Raw genomic sequence first — 23,137 nt, forward strand, 5'->3', positions numbered from 1 at the left:
GAGAATAACAACAAAAAAACGTCTCTATCTTTTTTGTAACATTGGAAAATGCGTTTCACTAACGAACTTTTCGCATAACGAATTTGCTCCTAGAACGAATTAAGTACGTTATACGGGGCATTACTGTTCATTACGCTGTCTGCGGTACTACATCCGTGTTTTTTTAGCAATTTGAGAGTTAACATTGAATAAAATCAAACAGATGCAACAAAGGCACATCTCATTGTCATTTTTCACCATTGTTCATTATCATCCGATTTGGAAGATATTTTCTCGCAAAATATTGTACAAAAGTACTTTATACAAATTTACTAATCGTGCCTTTAATGTTGGATACGTGATTCGTTCATGTAACTTGACGTTTTTTGTGATGCTAGAACCCCAAAATGGATATTAAAAATAAATGTTTTGGAGGATTTTAAATTCAAACGACATTTAAAAAAAAGCTTAATAGTGTAATTTAATTAAATGAATTCATTTGACAAAAATATTTCCCAAAACATGCACCTAAATGAAAATTTCTGCGACTATTTTTGTAACTAACATTCTCCCATGACTTCTGAATATATCATCTCTAGTATCTTATATGCTCAAAGCTCTGTGTTAAATAGTTAATTTTTATTTATCTTGACAACTTCGTTGAAGGGTTTATAGTATAAACTTGTTTGTGTAAACTTCACACAAACAATGGTAGGTTTGTTTATATTGGCTCGCTTTAAATTGGGCTCCAAATTAATAGTAATTTCATCCACAAATATTTGCTTTTTACCACCAAAAATAATATTTGAATACTGTACCCGATACGTACTGAAAGTTGCGCAATAATATTTTCCATTCCTAACCAACACTTCCTATTCCTTGTCAATACGTATAATTCTCAAGTCATTCCTTTTCTGCCCAAATGGCCAGACCGTGGAATAAATTTCTCCAAACTATTTTTGTATTCCAAATGTGTCGGGTTGTGGTTAGTGTCGCGGACTCTTGAATCAGAGTTTCTCGGTTCGAACCCACTCTACCACAAGTTAATACCTATTTCTAAAAATGAGCCGCTTAGGCTCACAGAAATAGCATGAAATTGAAGTATTTTTGTAAATAATTAAAAAATAAATATTTCTTTTATTATTAAAAAAAATTATAGTAAATATTACCTCATGTTAAAAATGCATCATGTTTTTTTGCGTTGTTGCCCTTTAGTGATATATGTATATAGAAATATATACCAGCGATACATAAAAATAAATCAAAGTAACGTTTTATATGTATATCCGTATTATAGCTTAGTTCTACATCTTGACTGATTGTTCGAGTTGATGGGTACAATTAATCTAATATAACTAAATTACTAGCACAAATTAAATTCTTTATCAGCGCCTATGCCGTGTATACTAGTCACGGTGCGATAGCGGTGTAAATTACCTGCTCGGTTATCAATCTTACAGCAAGTTTAAACTTTGTGTTACATCTTGGTTAATGTAATGTTACGTACCAATCTAAACAAAATTCGTTCCGACAGAGGAATGTTTGCGTCTTCACGCGCGGTGTACCTAGCTTACGTACAACATACAAGTGATTACATGTAACATTTTGATATATTTAAACCAACACTTGACAGGTACATTATTATGGTAGGTAAGCTCTCGTTTTTTTTAACTTCTTCATTAATTAAACATAGAAGCGCAGATAAGTTAATTGTATAGCTATATCGCTCACTCCTTTCAAGAACGTCATAAATCAAAAATCGTCAATTTTCAGTTATGCATGTTTTCGGAATGCCCAAAAAATGTACTATATCCCAGCAAAAGCGACATATTTTTAACATGATATTTACCCGCTACAGGGCAGAAAGTGTTGTTTTTGCATTTTGAAGAAAAGGTATTGTTTAATTATTTTTTTAAATGTATTAAATATTTTTAAAATGGAGAACGAACCTTCAGGTTTTACCTAAAAAGATTGTTGCATCGTAAAAAGTTCAATAAGTGGCTTGATATTTATTTTTAATACATTGTGTTATATTTTTAAACTTTAAAAACGTTCTCCTGAAAAATCAAGTTTTTTGATTTATGACGTTCTTGAAAGGAGTGAGCGATATGTTAATTGAACATACTTACGTGATGACATCATCGGTACGTACGACGTATCCAGCCTTCCGGCAGCCCTCGAATTAAAGGCCCAATATACGATAAATCCCAACTTAAATTTCTTTAAACCCAGGTAACATTTAACGTTATATATATTTATTGCGCTTAAAACACTGTTTTCGTATTGAAAAAAATATTTTTTCTTCGAAATAAATATATGGCATTGAAAAAAAAAGAGTTTTTGAAAGGTAAGGAGTTAAAAAAATCAAAAATATGTTTTAAATATATGTATATTCTAAATAATCCAATATACGTTTATACAAAAATGGGCGTGAACTAACATGCGGCTTTAAGCATTGCCGGACGCCAATTATTCTATTATTGCGAGTAAGGCCTTAATATGGAAAGAAAACATCCCCATTTCAGTAAAAAAAAACTATTTTTTATGTTTAAAAATACTTTTCACTATAAAAAATTTAGCCAATATAAATTGTTTTTTAGTTTTATTATTTAAGGCCCAGGATCTCAACCGTTCTAATCAGAATGCGAAGAGCCACGCTCAGGGTTCGAATGGATATTGAATACATTTTTTTTCAGAATGTATATAGATTTTTTTTAATTCCTTACTTTTTAATAACTCTTCTTTTCAAAACCATATAATTATTTCGACGAAAAACTTATGTTTTCAATGTAATAACGATGTTTAAAGAAAAAAATCATTTACTTAAAATGTTACCTGGATTTAGAGAAAATAAAGTTGCGATTTAACGAATACTTGGCCTTAATGAAATTGGTATAATGCCGTGTACGTAGGTGTAGTGACAAAGTTTCCCGAGAGCAGTCACGGTCTATTTGGGCCGCCCAAAGTGGACCACCGTGCCTGCGGGGAGCGGTGGAGCAGTGGAGCAATGTGACAGTCCCCCGAGTGGCCGTCTCTCACGGACAATGCCCGAAAAACTGCCCGCCAGACCAAATTGGTTCACGGACCATGAACTCCGCCGCAGACCGATTTTCCCTCACCATCCGGCCTCTGAGAATACTCTGAAGTTTATCAGCACTTTCTAGACGTTTTGTTTAAATCCTGTTCCTTTCTTCGGACGTCTGCCGACGTTATTTTGAACAACAAACTTTGTGTTAATTGTAGTTAGTTTCTCTCGTAATTGGAATTTAAAATGTACCAAACATTTTTTTTTTAATTAGCTGTACCTTAACACCTAAAGCGCGATGGCCTCAAACAAAACGTGCCCAGCGGTGGTGGGTCTGATCTGACCCAGTACAGAAATCGCTTTTTAGGCGTTCTTTGACGGGTTTTTATATTTTATAAATGTATTAAAATAGGCTACATAGCAATAGAATAATCTGCCATAAGTTTTGTGTAGGAATTTTCAAGTTTTTGATAGTTCCTAATTTAAATTATCCAAGCGCATACATATTATCGAAGCGTACGTGCAGACACGATGACGCATAGCTACCTACTAACGCCACTGAGCATGTTGCACGCGCGTGAATAGTGGTCAGCGTGTATACGCATAAAGCAGTGGCTCCAAACATTTTTGTTTTAACTGAATTCAAATAATTTCTGTATTTAATTTTATAACTGAATTATAAGTCACTGTCAGACAGGATTTTTAACAAAATGCAACTAAGTAATTATCCTAAAACATAAAACTTGGCTGTAAGTTCCAAAAACCACCAATTGATTGTTGGATTTAGACTTTAGTTCAACCTAAAAAAAATTTAAAAGTATATTAAAGATATTTTTATTTTAATTGAAAACTATTTATTTATGGAACGGCCCAAAATGGTTGAGATATTTATTTAAAATCCTCCATTTCTTACATAAACCTTTTGTAGATTTTAGAAATTATGAGTATATGTACATATAATTTTGTACAAAACCAAATAAAACTAATTTCTGAATATCTTTTAAATAAAAATATTTATTTATAAACTTTACAATATAAATGAATGTCTCGTGTTCTGCCTGGTGAGACGTTCACCAAATGAATAAATGAATTTATATGCATACACATACACAAAAAAAAAAAAAAAAATATATATATATATATATATATATATATATATATATATATATATATATATATATATATATATATATATAAAATGGGTAAATTTATTTTATTTACAATCCGGGCAGTAAATTGTGTCATATTTGTGAGTACTACAAATTGCCTTATTACAAGCTGAACACGAAAATTTGGTTTTTTTATCGGATTTGCATGGACAAAATTTACACCGTTGTCGTTTATATTGGCATTTGCTGTTCATGACACTTTCTTCTACGTTGATGTTATCTTTATTTTTTGTTTTATCAAATATCGCGAAACTATCTAGCTGCTGACGATGAAACGTATGTCCACTATTTTGTCTCTTATTGACATTTTCAGAGACTAATTCTTTCCCTAATTCTCTTATGAATCTCTTCCTGCGAGCACTCTCTTTTTCTCGCCAGGTAGGATATTTTGTCATCCACACTATGTATGCATTCAGAGCGGCCATATCTAATATCTCCATAAGTAACCTAAATGGCCACCTCCTCGTCCCTCTTACACATGAATACTCCCTGGTCATCATATCACCTACGTCAACACCTCCTTTCGTTTTATTGTAATGTTGGATGATTTCTGGTTTCTTCTTCGGCCCGAAATTTACTTTTTTATCGTTAAATTCTGAAGATAAAAGTATTACCGCCTTTGATTTTTTCGGTACATAAGACACAATTGTCAGGTCATGGGTAAATCCAAAAATACTGCTGAACACTTCTCTTTCTTTTGATGGGAGAAATTCTTTGGGAATTTCTTTTTTATTTGAACGCAAAGTCCCAGTCAATGTTAATTTCTTTTCATTTAACAAAATGTTTGCTAAAGGTATACTTGTGAAAAAATTATCGGTTGTTATACCTCGACCTGAACCTGCCAATGGAGCGGTCATTTCTAAAACAACTCTTTGGCCTTGATTAACTTCTTTTTTATTATTTTTCTTGCCAGTGTAAACCTGCAGATTGCAGATATAAGATGTTGCAGAATCGGCAGCGATCCAAATTTTTATACCATACCTTTGTGGTTTATCTTTCATATAGACTTTAAACGGACAGCGTCCACGATATGCTACAAGTCGCTCATCTATGGTAACATGGAATCCTGGCTCATAATTTTTAATGCAGGCAGCGACAAACTTATCAAATATTGATCGCAAGGCTTCCATTTTATCTCCAGACTGAGCAATTCTTGCTTCCCTTGTAGTTTTGTCATCGCTGCGGATATGGCTAAAAATATAACGAAATCGGTCCCTGGCCATAGCGGCAGGAAAGAAATGCTGCCGGAACAAATCGTCGGAGGTCCACAATTCATCTAATGCTAACTTTCTTCCACGATTTCTTCCCGAGGCAAAAAGAATTCCAAAAAAAGCATAGATTTCCTCACGTGTAATGGCTGGCATATTTGAATTTTTGGGATTCAGCTGACAAAATTTATTGGAGCAATCTACTATTTCATCTATCATTTCTTCTGTAACAAACAAGAAGAAAGAATCTTTTATAGTCAGTATGTTTTCGCTCCCATTTTTTAATCCTGCAGCTTTTGTCACTATATTATGAGCCCTAGACCGTGAGTTAGGTGGTGGCAAAGAGGACCACAGAAAACCAGATTTAGAAGTGAAAAATATTCCTTCTTCATCGGATCCATTTGGCTGCTCAATGATGTCATCGATATCTTCATCATTTTCTGACATTTCTTCCAACACTACGTTTTCCGTTTCACTTTCGAATTCTGTATCTAAGATTTCGAATTCTAAATCACTGTCATCTACACTACTTCTTTCACTTTCAGAACTCTCCAAAAGTCGTTCAATCTCGTCATGAGATAATTGATTTTTTCTTGCCATTGTGGCAATGTGGCGAAAAAAAATATAAACTGGAAATCGTTCAACATAAAACAATTTATTGTGATGTTTTGAGTCACTAACTTTGTGTTTTAAAACTATTAACAACTTTTTTAATATCAGTGATTTAAAACGCAGTAAATAAATAAATTAGTTATAAATAAATGTAAAAAATTATATGTACGAAAACAATCGCCAAAGATTGACAATGTATGGTTTTGTTTTTGAGAAATCGACGGACGCGGCAGACGTCACACCAAGACAACAGATAGCGGCCAACTGACCATACTCAATAATCATTTTTGAACTTTCATTTGTTATTTTTTTAAATAACTCATTTGAATCTGGTCCCATAATTTTCGTTTATATCTCAATTTGTAGGTAAATATTTGAAGAAAGATTACATTGAAGGAAAATGACGTAAACAAATTACCTATTAAGTAATCGATAATTTTATGTACAACCGGGTCTGATCAGACCCACCATCGCAGAGTAAGTGTTAAACAAGGATGGACGACTAAACCAAAGAATCTCAACAATTTTACGTTCAAGTACCGCATATTTTTTAATTTGATTTTTCTTGTTTGTTACTATAATTTTCACGTTTTTTCTATTCCTCTTCCTTTTCTGCTTGGTGTAGGTCTTGCGGCCTGTTTTTGTGAGGGATTAGTATCGATTCCCAGCTGTCAATCTATCTCTTTGGTGGTCTGCCCGGGAGTCATCTACCTTGGAGTTTACCTGATTTTTCTACCCGTTTTTTTTCGTTTTCGCGAGTATTGTAAGATTCGCAATTGAACGTTTATTTATAAATCGTCTTTTATGTAATAAAATCACAATTTCGTAGTTTTTTTCACATGTATTATTTGACCAGTGACCGGGTTTAGTCGATGCCGGCGTCATCAGACTGTCTATAATATTTCATTAATATTTTTGATAACTCATCGTTCTTTTTTGTTCCAGAAACAAATCAAATCGGCGTCACAGCGACTCGCATTTAACCATGGTCTCCTCGCCGCACTCAACCCTGATAACTCCTAACAATACTCCTGTTGATGGAGATCCTATACGGACGAAGGAGTACACGCAAGCTCTAGCGGAGTTCCGGGCAAGAAGATCACTCGACCCGAACATCTCTCTCGGGTATGACATGTTCCCGGAGAAATATTCTCCAGAGGCTTACAGCCAACTGAGCCGCAAAGGCGACGAACGGAGACTAAAACCTCTATCTAAACCAAAGAGAAAATCTCTGCCTGAGTCGCTCAAACCTCCGTCGTCACCCTTACAGTCCCGCGGCGTTCCCCAAATACAATTTTTATTTAAAAACCAAATATTCTTGCCCGGAAGCGAAGTGCAATCTCGTAAAAACAAAAAGAGTCGCAACAAAGATAAGTCCATTGACAAAAATGGTATTTGCGATCAGTCGGCGTCGTCAGAATTGGAGTACATAACAGGGCGTCAGATCGACTTTGATTTCGCCGAGAATTCGATATCTCCGGACTCGCTGCCGCCTGAGTTTTTCAGAGACAACTCTCTGCCTTACGGAGACATAGCAGCCCAGCAAGGAAAGGACATGTCTTCCGAGGAAGATGAAGTATCCCACGCGAGAGGTTCTGGCAGTGCGACGAACAAGGGTAGTAATTCGCACGAATCTCGGTGTCCCCTGTTGGATAGCAGCCCGCGTAGCCAGGAGCTAGAAGAAGAATCTGTCGTTTCGGCGAAGGACGACGAAGCCCCGTCTACATTCAGCAGCCGGTACAAGGATGTAAACGTATCGACGGAAACGTCATTCGTTTCGGTAGCGCGGAAATTGGAAGAGGTGAGGTCTCACTAATCTATACAATTGTTGCACGCTTGTCGATCGCTTTCAAATTAAATTTTGCACAATGTGTCCCATTCTCATCGGCGCTTTGTGCCGGCGGACCATAGTTGTTATTTAGTTACGCGGCTCGTGGCCACTGATCTGTATTGATTGTAATAATGGTTCAGCATTAGCGATGATCAAGCGAACTGGGTTATGTGTAATAAATTTACATTATCCCGGGATTTATCCAATTGTTACCATCTAACATATGTACGTGTGTGTTATCTCGAAACAGGGTGATCCGACCAATAATCTATAATTTGCTCCGATCCCAAAGATAACGTTGATTACGCGTTAACTATGCGGTGTAGATATCTTCAATTCGGTATAAATCATTTCTTAATTTACTACAGATTTTAGAGGAGAACTTGGGATGATCGAGTATTTCAAATATCGACGCCCCCTACGTAAAGTAGGGTAGACTGGGTACGGTTGAAACAAAGGACGGTTGAAACAGAGCAAATATCTTGCAAACCGTATGCGGTAGGGTGAAGGGTCCAAGGGATGAACAAAGCGGACAACAAGTTCAAACACGAATATCAGTGTTGCATCGCTCGCCGCACGGTGCAGTTGCTTGTAGGAGGTCTTATTGTATTTTGATAACCAAAAGTAAGTATTTTTGTTCTAAGAATTTTCCTTTTATTACGGTTTCTATTGAAACGATATTATTGAGTATGATTTCATGTTTGAAATGAAGCTTGTAGAACACGATATAGTGATTAGTTTTTATGTGCCATTATTGTTAACATTACTATTTTCTGTTTTCCACCTGAAGGAGGGGTTGGGGACGGTTGAAACATTTTTTGTGGGTACGGTTGAAACAACATATTTTTTCAGTTTTCCTGTTTTCTAGATGCCGAGAGTACGCGCAAGAAAGACTTCGAGAGGGGAGGTCGACTTGTCGAGGTATACATACGCTTATGAGGAGGTTAAAGCAAGAGATTCACTGCGAAAAGCGGTGGAGAAGCATGGATTAAACCACTATTCGCTCATTATATATATACGAAAGCGAGATGCATCTGGTGAAGAAGATAATGGGATATGAACCCCACAACGAAGTTTTTAATAAAAAACAGGAGCAGGAGCTTGCAAAATACTTGCTACTAAAAAAAACAGAGAAAGAAGAGATAAGAAAGGAACATGAAATAAGGTTGAAACAGATGAAAACTAAGTAAGTCAAGAAAAGATTGGATGGAGGAAAAAGTAAAAGGATTGTTAAAGGAAAAATAATCATAATACGCAACAGGAATCATCATCAGAAGAGGACGAGTGCTATTGTCTTGTTTGTCTGTCACTGTATTCAGAGAGCAAATCCAGTGAAAAGTGGATACAGTGCACCACTTGTAAACTGTGGACTCAAGAAGACTGCACAAAAGGTGGTCTTAGCTATGTTTGCCACAATCGCGACTCGGAATGATCCCAAAGCTAGATTTTCGCTTGATTTATGACTAATAAAAATGAAAGAAGTGTTTCCTTTTAGTTTATTTACAGATTATTTTCGTTCGATTTGTTTTTTTTTAAATGCCATTGTTTTTAGTTGTTTTTGTTCATTACATATTTGTAGACTGATTAATATTGTCATGCGGTGCCATAATTATTAATAAAACAAACATAAATAATGAATAAAACGTCTTACAATATTAAATATTGATTTATTTGCGTGTTTCAACTGACCCCAATCACTGTTTCAACTGCCCCTGGTATGGGGACGGTTGAAACAAATCGGATATATTTTTTAAATTTGATCTGCCACTAAAAATAACACACCGGGTACTGAAATAATACTTCCCATTAGTAGACAGAAACACACTCTTGTATTTAATGCATCTTCATCATCGCTTGACTTGTTAAGAACAATTCTATGGACAATATAAGCAAAATTGTTTCAACCGTACCCAGTCTACCCTACTCTATCTGCAAAGCTGTTACTTTACAGGAGAGAGCTTAGATGATTTTATCAACGTATTTTTTTTATTAATTAACGATTTTATCTGAAATTCTAAACTAGTATTATGCATACAAAAACACGATAAAATAATGTATTAAATCTTTTTAAAACTTTGTTTCTTTCAAAATTAAGTAGTTAGCGTTTAAGGAGTTCAGTTCATTTCGAAAATTCAATGTAGATAGCGTCTTATACGCCTGAAAACTAGGCGTAATTTTTTTTTAAATGTTCGTTTTATTTGTAGATAACAGTCAGTTGATAACACACACCAAATATCTCAAAATTGACAAAAATGTAGTTATAGCACTTTACGTAGGGCACGTCGATATGTTCTTGAAAGTGGTCAGGTCAGGAGTCGGAATAATCGGCGTGTATGTATGAAATGTATGAATGTGGGAGAGGCGAAGACTGTGTGCAAAGACAGATTGGTGCGGTGTTCGATTCTCTCTGCCTACCCCTACGTAAAGCGGCGTGATGGTTAGTTAGTTTTAGATTTTAATGGTCGTAACTGGATGAGGGTATGATACACACTATAAGTACCGGCCTTATATTTTTTGTGTGGACTTTTCATTACAAGGTCAAATTATAACAGCACTCCTGTATAACTAATGTGACCATACGTCCCGTTTTGAACGGGACCGTCCCGTTTTTAGATAACCTGTCCCGTTGTCCCCAAGTTAAGTTTCGGGAAGACGAAATGTCCCGTTTTCAAAAAAAGAGCAATCACGGTAACACTTTTTTTTTAAAGTGCAAAAAATCGACGATAGTTTGTAGTATAGCCGTTTCATATAACTTTAGGTAGAGTAATCTTCAAATACATTTTATGCTTGCCCGGAACAAATGCGCCCGTAGAAAGAGTTTTTTTTACAGATGAATAAGTTGTGGATGACAGAAAAAAACACAATTACAAGTCGGAGTAGTTGTTAGTTAAGATAAATTTTTAAAAATACTCCCAAGAATTCCATTATTATTTAAAAGCAAATCCACTTATACTTAAGAAAAATTATCAGAAAAATATAAAACAACATATTTTTTTCAAATTTATATTATTTGTTCCTCTTATTCTCTTTATAAACATTCCTTTTCTTTTTATAAATACATAAAAACAATAAAAAATACGTATTTTCTTGAATACATAGTATTACGTAAAAATCGGTACATGTCCCGTTTTGAGAACAAAAATAAATGGTCAGTTTATGTATAACACCAACGTAGTGCGTATTCTAAAACGAGCCTAATATACAGTAAAACTTCATATAACGTTGAGATAGGTACCGCATTATCGGAGGGAATGTTATAGGGAGTTAATGTTTTAAAATGTATTTTTATATTTTAACCAACGAAAATTACTGAAATGAGCTAATATTAAATTCAAATTCAATTTTAAAACATTAGTCCCCTTTAACTTCCCTCTAATAACGCGGCACTAATCTCAACGTTATACTGTTATTCCATTGTCCCTAATTGAGATCATCCAAGTACCCAACCGCATTTCCGATGCATTTGATACGAAATATGAAAATAATAACCAATAGAGCCACAAAGGACCGACGTCGGTACTCACGTGTTGATATTACATTTTATTTTTTACACAGAATATTCAGTATAAAAATAAAATATGTTGTATAGAATTTAGTGTGTATTCGAATTTGGTTGACAATGTAGTTACCACTAAATATTTATCGTAATACAGTAAACCCCCTATAACGCTGAGATAGGTACCGCGTTATCGGATGGGTCGTTGTAGGGATGTTAATGTTTTTGAATTGTACAATATTGCAATTTTAAATAACTCATCACAGTCGTTTCCGCTAGTTAAAATATAAAAATAACAATTTTAAACATCAATGCCTTTAAAAAATTATGTATAAAGTTGTATTTTATTACCAAAAACACATAAAAATTAATATTGTGACAATTGTTTCGCCTAGTTATGGCATTATCAAACGAATGTCCTTATAAAATTCCCTAAAATAAAGGGGTAGCTATGTCAACGTTATAGGGAGGTTTACTGTAGTCTGTTTTGTTTTTTACCCAGAATATTCAGTATAAAAATAAAATATGTTGGATAGAATTTAGTATGTACAGTGGAACCTTTCATAACGAGCATAATTCGTTCCAGAATATTTTATGTTATGCGAAATACTCGTTAAACTAAACATTTTACGTTTTGACTGGCGTGGAAGTCCCGGCTCACAAGTGAATGCCGTGGAAAATGGACTTGTCCTTTCTCTGTAACTCATGCGAAATGTCACTCGTTAAGGGAACAATTTTTCAGATTTTGCTCGTTATGCGAATTACTCGTTATGAGAGGTTCCACTGTATTCGATTTTTTTTAATGAAGAGAAATATTTGTGTTTTTATTATTTACGCAAATATTTCAATTTCATACTATTTCTGTTAGCCTAAGCGGCTCATTATTAGAAATAGGTATCAAATTGTGGTAGGAGTGAGTTCGAACCGAGAAACTCTGACTTAAGAGTCCGCAACACTAACCACGGGACCACAACCCGGCACAACAATGTAGCTACCACTAAATATTTATCTGAATAGTCTGTTTTATTTTTTTACCCAGAAAATGCAGTAAAAAAATATATATGTTGGACAGAATTTAGTATGTATTCGAATTTGGTTAACAATGTAGCTACCACTAAATATTTATCCTAATAGTCTGTTTTATTTTTTACCCAGAATATTCAGTATAAAAATTAAATTTGTTGGATAGAATTTAGTATGTATTCGAATTTGGTTAACAATGTAGCTACCACTAAATATTTATCAGAATAGTCTGTTTTATTTTTTACCCAGAATATGCAGTATAAAAATAAAATATGTTGGACAGAATTTAGTATGTATTCGAATTTGGTTAACAATGTAGATAGATACCACTAAATATTCATCGTAATAGTCTGTTTTTGTGACTGGACCGCGCTGCGGTGTACCAGAGATGGGATTTTATACGGTTCACTAAGCGCAAATAGGTTATTACGAGAATACTCACCGAATTATTACTATACCATGGATTCCCCGCTTCTGTATCCAAATATTTATTGCGTTTTATTCCTCTGAATTCCCTTGTAAACTTGCGAGCGTTTAATTTAAATGATCGAGTAACTTTGCACCTCCCCCTTTATGGAATCTGAAATTTAAAAAAAAAACATCAGACGTTCAAATTCAGAACGCGAACGGCCGCGATAGGGGTCGGGCGCGTTTCCGCGCGAATTTTTTTTTAGAACTTGTGTTTTTTAGAATATATATATTTTTAAATAATTAACTCATACCTTTCAATATCTGTTTTTTTTCAAAACCATATATTTATTTCGAAGATTTTTTTTATTTAAAAGCAGTGTTTTAAGAAAAATATTAATTACGTCAAATATTACCTGGGTTTAGAGAAAATTAAGTTAGGATTTATCCTATATTGGGCCTTTTAAAGAACACGATGTTTTACAGTGCGTCTTCGGATACAGACCCCACGAAGTGGAAAATTTGCTTTCTTCTTGCTGAAAGCAAATAGTATGCGCGGCAAGTAAAAGTGCCACTTCGCGAGAGCACTTTTCGGTCACGTGATACGCACGCGCGCAACGGATAGAAATGCATGTCTAGCATGTCTCTCGCACGGGCAAAACACGCCTACGCGGCATGTACTCTGCGATCTGAGATAATGTCGTCACCCGAATGTAGAACTAAATACAGTAAAACCTCAATATAACGGACCTCTATTTAACGAACTTCGAATATTATGTACAAAAAATCCGGTCAAATGTAAAAAAAAATCAACGTCGTCCTGTTAATATTATACATGCTTAATGGGGTATGCGCAAACACAGAATTCAATCACCGGAGAGGTCACACGTCTTTTCACGCCCAATTTTTCAAAGAATGTATATTAGATATTTTTTTGTTGACCATATAATTATTTGTAAAGTAATTTATTTCGGGAAAACGGTGTTCTAAGTAAAAGATCAATTACGTAAAATGTTACCTGGATTTAGAGAAGGTAAAGTTGCGACTTAACAAATACTGGGCCTTAAATTAATTCAAGTGTCACCGCATGTAAACAATTTTTAGTAGCCATGATAATCACAAATTATGTATGTCTCAAAACTTTACTTCACGACGAGTGTCCAAAGAAAATAAATTTTATTTTTCCTCGTGTTTTGTATTGTTTATTTATATCTAAATAGTGTTCATATTTTCGAAAACATTTATTTTTATTATTTTAAGCCTATTTTTATACAACGGACTTCAGGCTTTAACGGACACTCCCTCCCTCAATGAGTCCGTTATATCGAGGTTTTACTGTATTAGATTATACAAATATTTATTATATTTATTTACACACAATTTATATTGTGCTCTTTACGCTGGTTTTGTTGTGCATAGTTTTTAGCCATAGTTACAAACCTTCGAATATTCTTCGAACGCAAAGCGACTGAATATCGCTCCGCGTTATTTTAAATTTGTGTCATGTCAAAAATAAAACAACCCGGTCCTAAATACACAAGATCCAATCGGATACTTATTTGGATTATCGTTTTAATATAACCGATTAGTTCAAATGGTCATTCGATTATTCACTTATTTTTGACTCGGCATACCAAGGGACACGCACCATTCAATTATTATGTTATATAGATGACACTTAATGCAAAGTCGTCAAAAATAAGTGTTCCAAAATGTTTTGTGAGAATGAGGGTAGTAGGGGAAGCGGGCAGCATGCTGCCGGTCGTATACGTCAGCGGTCACCAACTTTTTGAGAAAAGGACCAGATTGTTTTTTTTAAACCTGAGGGTTCCGAATTAAAAAATATAACCATATTCCGATAGGAATCTAACTAAATATTAATTTACACTTGGGTCTGTTTTTATGCGGATTTTTTTAATGCGATTTTTAAGTTATGCGATTTTCAAATGTAATGGAACCTATCCTTTATTTTTGTATGTAGTTCAAGTCTTTTTTATACGAATTCGCATTAAAAAAATCTAAAATTTAGACTAGTGCTTGAATGTGGATTGAAGATTTATCTCAAAAACTATTTCCCATATGTGGATATTTAATTAAGGAAAAAGATCTTTTGTTTTTATTTTTATTATTTTCTTATAAACTTTTTTCATGCGATTTTTGGTAAATTCTATCATTTTGATTTGAAGTTATGCGGTTTTTAAAAATAATGGAACCTATCCCCCAGTTTTGTATGTACTTCAAGTCTTTTTTATGAGAATTTTTTTATTCGATTCCCCGTGGAACGTATCTATCGCATAAAAAGAGACCCAAGTGTATATGTGCTTATTTTATAATATAAAAATATTTATTGTAATGCAGGAATATCTAATTAATATTTGCAGCCTATTTAAAAGGACAATAAAAGCCTATTAATTATTAAGGGGGAACTCGCAGACTTCAGATTCAGAACGCGAACGACCTCGCTATAGGTCGGTCTTGCTTCTGCGCTTATTTTTTTTTTTTAAATATTCCTATTGGGATTTGTCTTTTTCTTAGAATATGTTTTGAAAAAAAATCCTTTCAAAAACTTTTCTTTTCAAAACCATATATTTATTCCGCATAAAAACTTATTTTTTCAATAGTAAAACGGTATTTTAAGCAAAAAAAAATCAATTACTTCAATGTTACCTGAGATTTAAGAAAATTAAGTTTCGATTTATCGTAAATTGTGCCTTAAATTATTCATGCTGCAGAAATCGGGAATTTTTTGGGGGGCTACTTTGCCGGTCCGAATATGTCCCACGGGCCGTATGTTGGTGACCACTGGCATACGGCTTTAGTCGGTCATTACAGTTGGAGACCATGTCCATCAAAGAAAAGAGCCATTGTGAACACCCTGTGTCACATATATGTGTAGTATGTATAATACAGGATTGGGGCATCCGAGTTTTTTGTTCTTACTATTCATTTGCATTTCATTTATTTATAAAAGTTAATTTTCAAATATATCTCTTATGAGAAAAAAATCAAATACTAGTACTGGTATGTGAACCCAAGTGCCATTGTGAATATTGCTTTTCTCCTTTCCCTATCTTCTATTCCTTCTCCATTTCCTTTTCCACTATGTTATTTATTCTGAACCCCTTAATTTTCAATATTTATATCATTATTTCATCAAAAATATTCCACTGCTATTTAAATCCAAGAATCTGGAGCTCAGGACTGATCACCTTGCCTTCATTTAAATAACAATAAAGTTAACACTGTGTCAATCTAATGCGGTATCCTATGCACCACCTGGATATGGATGGGGAAAAATTGCATCAAAAAAACATTTTAAAAAATTTTCATTGAAAACGGTGATCATTAAAAATTATATTGATAACACTTATTGTATTCAAATCAAATTAATATTAATAGCCAAGGATAAAATGAAAAAACAAGTTAATAATTTTTTTTTTAAATACTAGCAAGCTCCGGATCAAATCGACGTGCCTTACGTAAAGTGCTCTAACTACATTTTTGTCAATTTTGAGATATTTGGTGTACGTTATCAACTGACCGTTATATACAAATATACATGTAAATAAACAACAAAAAATATATAAAATAAATTACGTCTTGTTTTCAGGCGAACAAGACGCTATCTACATTGAATTTTCGAAATGAACTAAAGTTTTAAAACGATTAAATACATTTTTTCCTCCGCCTCCATAGTGTAATGGTCAGCACGCTCGGCTACCATTCTGGAGGGTCCCGGGTTCGATCCCCAGGGGGGTCAAATAAATAAAAGTGATTTTTTCACTCTAATATTTATTCAATATCACCCTGGACTGGTACCTCAAGCGAAGGGCTGATCACCTTTCCTTCATGTGTTAACGATCAAGATAACACCGCGTTTTTATGCAGCGCCCTATGCACCGTTGGAGTGCGGATAAGGTTTAATACATTATTTTATTGTGTTTTTTAATGTAAAATACTAGTTTAGAATTCCAGATAATTAATAAATAAAAAAATATGTTGAAAAAATCTTCTAAGCTCTCTCCCGTAAAGTAACAGATTTGCAGATAGAGTACTTTACGTAGGGGCCGTCGAAATGGTTTGGCAACCAATTCAAGGATACTACGCAACAAGCACAAATTTTAACAAAACAACTTAAGGACTTAATTTCTTCGTTGATTCACATGAAAATTCATTTCCTTAGTGCTTTAACCGCAAGGATGCTTGAAGTAAAGTCAATTTGTTCCCGGATAATACTATTCCAATTGCCATATACCAAAACAACAAGACTTGAATTAGTTGATTGCCGGCTCTGGTCTCCGTGTCACACATGTCGTCGTAAAGTAACAGATTAGTATTTACTGTGTCCTCCTCCCACGTCTACCTATTACCTATAAAATTATTTATTGCATGTGGGTGAGTTTTGTTTATCTTTATGCGTACTCACTCGCTTGCAATCTGGCTATTTCTATATGGGACCAACATATCCACAGTGGAAACCCGGAAATCCAAAGTAATCGGGGCCTATACAACATTTTGAGTATGTCCAAATACTTGTTCACAAATCTGGATTATCTCCAATTAGTATTTATTTTTTTTATATTATTTTGTACAAGTATTTATTTTGTCCGCCTCTGTAGAGTAATGGTTAGCACGCTCGGCTACTGTTCTGGAGGTCCCGGGTTCGATTCCCAAGGGGGATCAAATAAATATAAGTGATTTCTCACTCTAATCTTTATTCAATATTATCCCGGGCTGGTACCTGAAGCGGAGAGCTGATCACTTTCCTTTACGTGTTGACGATCAAGATATCACTGCGTTTATGTGATGCAGTGCCCTATGCACCATTGGGTGCGGAGAAGGGTTTGAAGAAGATGAAGATGATACCATACCCTTGATAATCAGTTGCAGTAGCTTGTACCAAGTTTAATAAATCATTTCTCAACTTGACATAACGTAATCAATTGCTTGATGAATTTTTTTGTTATTTGACTAGACGTGCAGAGATCACCAGCGTACCGAGACTGTGGGGCGCTTCCGGGGCGTTCCACTGGTCCGACAGTCAGTACTCGGTCTCTCGGGGCGCCGGGGGGGGCTGCCCACCAGAGCCCTATGGGCGGGGGTACCCGTCACCGTGCGGAGCTCCGCTCAGGGGGAATACGCCGCCAGAGATATCCACATCCTGAGGTCAGTGTGCGAATTGTCGCTTCTCCACAAACTGATCTACAAAATCTGTTAAAATATGGGTCACTAAAGTGGGTAAGCTGAAAAGCAATATTGATTTTTTTATTGAACGGCTGAAGCCTTTAATACATATAATACATATATACAGTATCTAATATAAAAATTAAAAATACACTAATGAATACACTAATAGAGAAACAAAAAGTCTTGTAACAAATAGTCTTATAACATAAAATCATAATTAAAAAAATAAAATAACAAGTAGTAAGCACTAGTAAATACACGTCTCCTTCAAACACTATCGGCGAGCAGTAAGAGAGAGTGAAACACAACGTTTAAATTTATCCATTATAACATGGAGAAGAAATGCTGAGAAAGTACAGATTTCAAGGAGGTTAACAATATATTAAATAAATCTATACTTTCAAAAGCATTGGCTAACATTATGGTCTTATCTCTCAGGAGGAATGTGAGATATTAAAACATTATCGATATGTTAAAAGCCCTAACTACAATAGCTCAAATACTGAAATATTGTCAATAATACAATACAAAAGATAAAAATAATTTTGTTACGTAGTTTGGTGGTGGAAGATGGTCAGTAATGATGACCAGTTTTTAATTAGGGTTGGCAGTAGGGTTGGGTTAGGATAAGGCACAGTAAGCACTGGTCGTGTTTCTATATGGAACGCGAGTTTTCCAATTATCTACAAACTTTTAGTAATTTTTTTTTAAATTGAACGGAATTAATTTATGGTTTAATAATAAGTCTATCATATTTTATAATTAAGTAATATTATTTAATTAACTTGACATTGGCAAAAGCAATATATTTTATATGCAACGCCATTATATATATTTTTTTTAAATCTAGGGTAGGCACTGCTTTTTTGCCTATATAGAATGCACGCCTCTGGTAATAACTGCCAGTACTTTGACTTGAGTTTATTATAAATAAGTATTACTAGGTTTGTCCGCGGTTTGTTACTAGGTGTAATGGTCAGCGTGTTTAGCTACCGTGCTGGGGGTCCCGGGTTCGATTCCCAGGGGGGGGGTAAAAATAAATATAAGTGATTTAACACTGTAATATTTATTTAATATCACCCTGGACTGGTTCCTGAAGCGCAAGAGTGATCACCTTGCCTTCGTGTAAGTAATGATCAAGATAACACTGCTTCAATTTGATGCAGTGCCCTATGCACCATTAGGTGTGGATAAGGGTTATAAGTATTACTAGGTAGCTCTAAGTGAGTTAATGGTTCTAAGGAGAGACAAATCTAGAATCCTCTTTCCAGACTATGTAGATATGCACGCGATTGCGGCTATGTTGTTGTTACTATGTTTGCTATGTTGTTGCTATGTTGTATTTTTGAACGGTTGTATTTTCTATGGTGGCTCTTCACTTACCGTGATAGATAAATAAAATTCCCAGTGAACCCTTTCTTTCCTGTGATGTGTTAGTAGTATATATTGCTTGTAAAAACTTTAAAATACCCATATTCTTTAACAATATAAATAGATTTTTTTTCAATAACACAGTTCTTGCTTTAATCATGCTTGTACATTTTACAGTACTGTTCGCCATCCAAACATTTTGTTGCTGATGGGAATTTCATATGACATGGATCACAAAGTGCTGTGTATATTTGAAGAATGCAGTTCAACTTTGAATGATTGCATCCATAACCAGGTAAATTTATCACTCGTTACTTTATTACTGCAATTTTTCTGTTTATTAGGAAAAACCCGCGATGCCTTTACTTTTAGAGGCTTGTCTACAAGTAGGATACTGAGGATAGAGAAGGTTAATGTGAAAAATACGTCACAAATACCTAGATCAATAGAAAATAAATAATTGTAACAACATTTAAGACGGGAAAGGTATTTCTACCCGTTGCGTTGGGTGGATTGATGCTTAAGGACGGAAAGGGTATTTTCACCTTCTGCGCCGACCTCATTTGAAAGCAAGAAAAGAAGGAATTATTTAATATTTTTTATATAAATATTACTATCTCTAACTCTTTGTTAAGGTCTAAACTACATATATAAGCACAATTATCGAATTCCGTCGCCAGTTGTCCACAGGAGTAAACAACAACCGTTCGAAATGTGTTAAATTTTTCTTGCATTTTACCTGTTAATAATTTACCATTTATAGATACAAAATGAAATTATTCGTCTAAAATTTCAGTATTAAAAATGTTTCTACTTATTGATTATCCATGATTACTTCATCTTCAACAGCAACCGAATAAAAAATGTACCAACTTGTTTTTCCATTTTAATCTCTGCTGGCAAATTTCTCAACTTTTATCTTAAAGAAAAAAAACAGATTTTAGTGTCAATTAGTCTTGAAGTTGTTTGCAAGTTGATAACATAATCAAATTATGTAAGATATTTGGTGATTTTAAACAAAAATACTCTAAAATGTAAAATTAAATTGTTTAGTTCAATATTGATTATCTAAATTCTTTTTTGATTTTTTCTTTTAAGGGACCAATATTATCCTTGCAACGTGCCGTGCATTACTTGAGTGACATCGCTACCGCCATTTATCACCTTCACAACAATGGCTATGTCCACAGCGCAGTTTCCAGCCACTCCATAATGATCACAGCAAGAGACGTAGCTAAACTGTGTGGCCTGGAACTGTGCAGCCGCATTTTCAATTCTGACCAAAGCGGTCCGATGAAAGACAAGAAACCCGACTCGTACAGGCTCATGTATTCATCCCCTGAACCGGAATATGAGAACCTCAAAAGTTTGTTATTTTAAAATAATAATAATTCATTGTCTTTCTGTGTTATACGAGTAGATCATGCTGACAGCACTTTTCGCTTATATTTTTGAACGGTTGTATTTTCTATGGTGGCTCTTCACTTACTGTGATATATAAATTAAAATTCCCAGTGAACTCTTCCTTTCCTATAATGTGTTACTAGTATATATTGCTTGTAATAACTAAATATCTCATGTTATAAATACTAGGTTCAGATTTTAAGATTCCTTCATAATACATTTGCGCATTGTAATTTTTTTTTAATTATTACTACATATCTGACACATTATAGAGATATTTTGTGAAAATTAAGGAAAAAATGTGCAATTCAATCAAACATATCGCTCACTCCTTTCAAGAACGTCATAAATCAAAAATCATCAATTTTCAGTTGTACATGTTTTCGGAATGCCCAGAAAATGTAATATATCCCAGCAAAAGAGGCATATTTTTAACTTAATATTTACGCCACAGGGCAGAAAGTGTTGTTTTTGCTTTTTGAAGAAAAGGTATTGTTTAATTATTTTTTTAAATATACCAAATATTTTTCAAATGGAGAAAAAGCCTTCAGGTTTTACCTAAAAAGATCTGTTGCACAGTAAAAAGTTCAATAAGTGGCTAAATATTTATTTTTAATACATTGTAATATATTTTTAAACTTTAAAAACGTTCTCCTGAAAAATCAAGTTTTTTGATTTATGACGTTCTTGAAAGGAGTGAACGATATGCCAGTGACTGATGTAAGTATATTCATCCTAAAAAATAATGCTATTGTATATAATAAATATGAGAGTGAAAAAATCACTTATATTTATTTGACCCCCCCTCCCCTGGGAATCCAACCCGGGACCTCCAGAACGCTAGCAGAGCATGCTGACCATTACACTAAAGAGGCGGACACCCTAGTTAATAGTACCTAGCTAACCTAACTACCTACCTCTACTGCCTACCCTAATTAATTCTCCGTGCATGCCACTGATAATCACATAAAAAGTTTTTATTAACAACCAACTAGTTATGGCAACAACCTGTTGCCCTCTTCAGGGTTTAATTCAGGTTGTTGCCGAAACTAGTTGGTTGTTGATAAAAATGTGAGTGGATCAAAAAACAAAGTCTTTTTATTTCTCAAAATAATGTATCACTATGATCCACAACGATAATGCTTTCAATATTCAAAATACCGTAGAACGGGGCTAATTGAACTTTGATGTGTTACTTGAGCCCGGTACAAAAAAAATTACATCTATATTTGTTCTACAAAAATGAACGTATCGACATGATTCATTGTTTCCCTGACAGGTGACACTTATTGTCACAATACGTTCATTATTGTAGACCAAATACAGATTTAATTTTTTTTTGTACTGGACTCAAGTAACACATCAAAGTTCAAGTAGCCCCGTTCTACGGTACATAAAAAGTTATTTGAACTGAACAAAACAACTGTCAACTGTGTTGTGATATTTTTTAATATTATCTTATTTATATTTGAGGTCATGCAAGATCCAGTATCAAACCTGATGAGGAACCATTACTGAATGTAGGATACAGACAGGAATGTATTTCCCAAGATGTATCCGAGCGTGAGCACCTGTCAAATTACAAGTAATTATGGAACAATTCTCTTATAAATTTCGATATTTTCAAATTATAATTTGCAAATCGCTTTCACAGAGAAATGAACGAAGTAAAACTTCCACTGATAACTTTCAAAAAAGTAATAATGCAACGAATTTTACTGAGAATTGTTTTATTTCTTTCAGTTGGCAAGCCCCAGAATTATTCGACGATGTTGATGGCCTGATCTTCCCAAGGAGAAGCTCTGATGTTTACTCCTTGTGCCTAGTACTTTGGGAATGTTGCAATGGTGAGAAGAAATTATTAATTTATTTTTAAATGTTTTTTTTTTAATATTTTTTTATTACCTTAGAAACTTATCCTTGCCTATTATGTACAAGGATTTATAGGATATTTAGTTTATTTGTCTTAAAAATATAAATATAAAATGAATGTGTATATAGTTAATAATAAATTAATAAGATTGATCCCTAACAACAATACAATGGTCGCAATGGATTCAATATCTTATATCAATCAAAATATCACTCACTCCTTTCAAGAACGTCATAAATCAAAAATCGACAATTTTCAGTTGTGCATGTTTTCGGAATGCCCGGAAAATGTATTATATCCCAGCAAAAGTGGCATATTTTTAACTTAATATTTACCCGCTACAGGGCAGAAAGTGTTGTTTTTGAATTTTGAAAAAAAGGGATTGTTTATTATTTTTTTTTAAATATTATAAATATTTTTCAAATGGAGAAAAAACCTTCAAGTTTTACCTAAAAAGATCTGTTGCACAGTAAAAAGTTCAATAAGTGGCTTGATATTTATTTTTAATACATTGTCTTATATTTTTAAACTTTAAAAACGTTCTCCTGAAA

At 34.1% G+C, this 23,137-nt stretch overlaps 1 protein-coding gene across 1 annotated transcript in view; it reads left to right on the forward strand.

The window, feature by feature from the left end:
- The window catches only part of LOC148302254 (uncharacterized), a 51,492-nt gene that overhangs the window by 16,804 nt on the left and 11,551 nt on the right, over positions 1–23,137 (forward strand). Inside the window, exons 2-7 of the mRNA XM_088271864.1 lie at positions 6,939–7,794; positions 17,727–17,917; positions 19,487–19,604; positions 20,408–20,675; positions 22,187–22,298; positions 22,457–22,560. Of these exons, the coding sequence (XP_088127990.1) occupies positions 6,939–7,794; positions 17,727–17,917; positions 19,487–19,604; positions 20,408–20,675; positions 22,187–22,298; positions 22,457–22,560 (1,649 nt within the window). The remainder of the gene's footprint in view (positions 1–6,938; positions 7,795–17,726; positions 17,918–19,486; positions 19,605–20,407; positions 20,676–22,186; positions 22,299–22,456; positions 22,561–23,137) is intronic.

This window comes from Brachycentrus maculatus, unplaced genomic scaffold (genome assembly GCF_059751285.1).
Source record: "Brachycentrus maculatus isolate JH-2025_06_01 unplaced genomic scaffold, ASM5975128v1 h1tg000469l, whole genome shotgun sequence".
Lineage (NCBI taxonomy): Eukaryota > Metazoa > Arthropoda > Insecta > Trichoptera > Brachycentridae > Brachycentrus > Brachycentrus maculatus.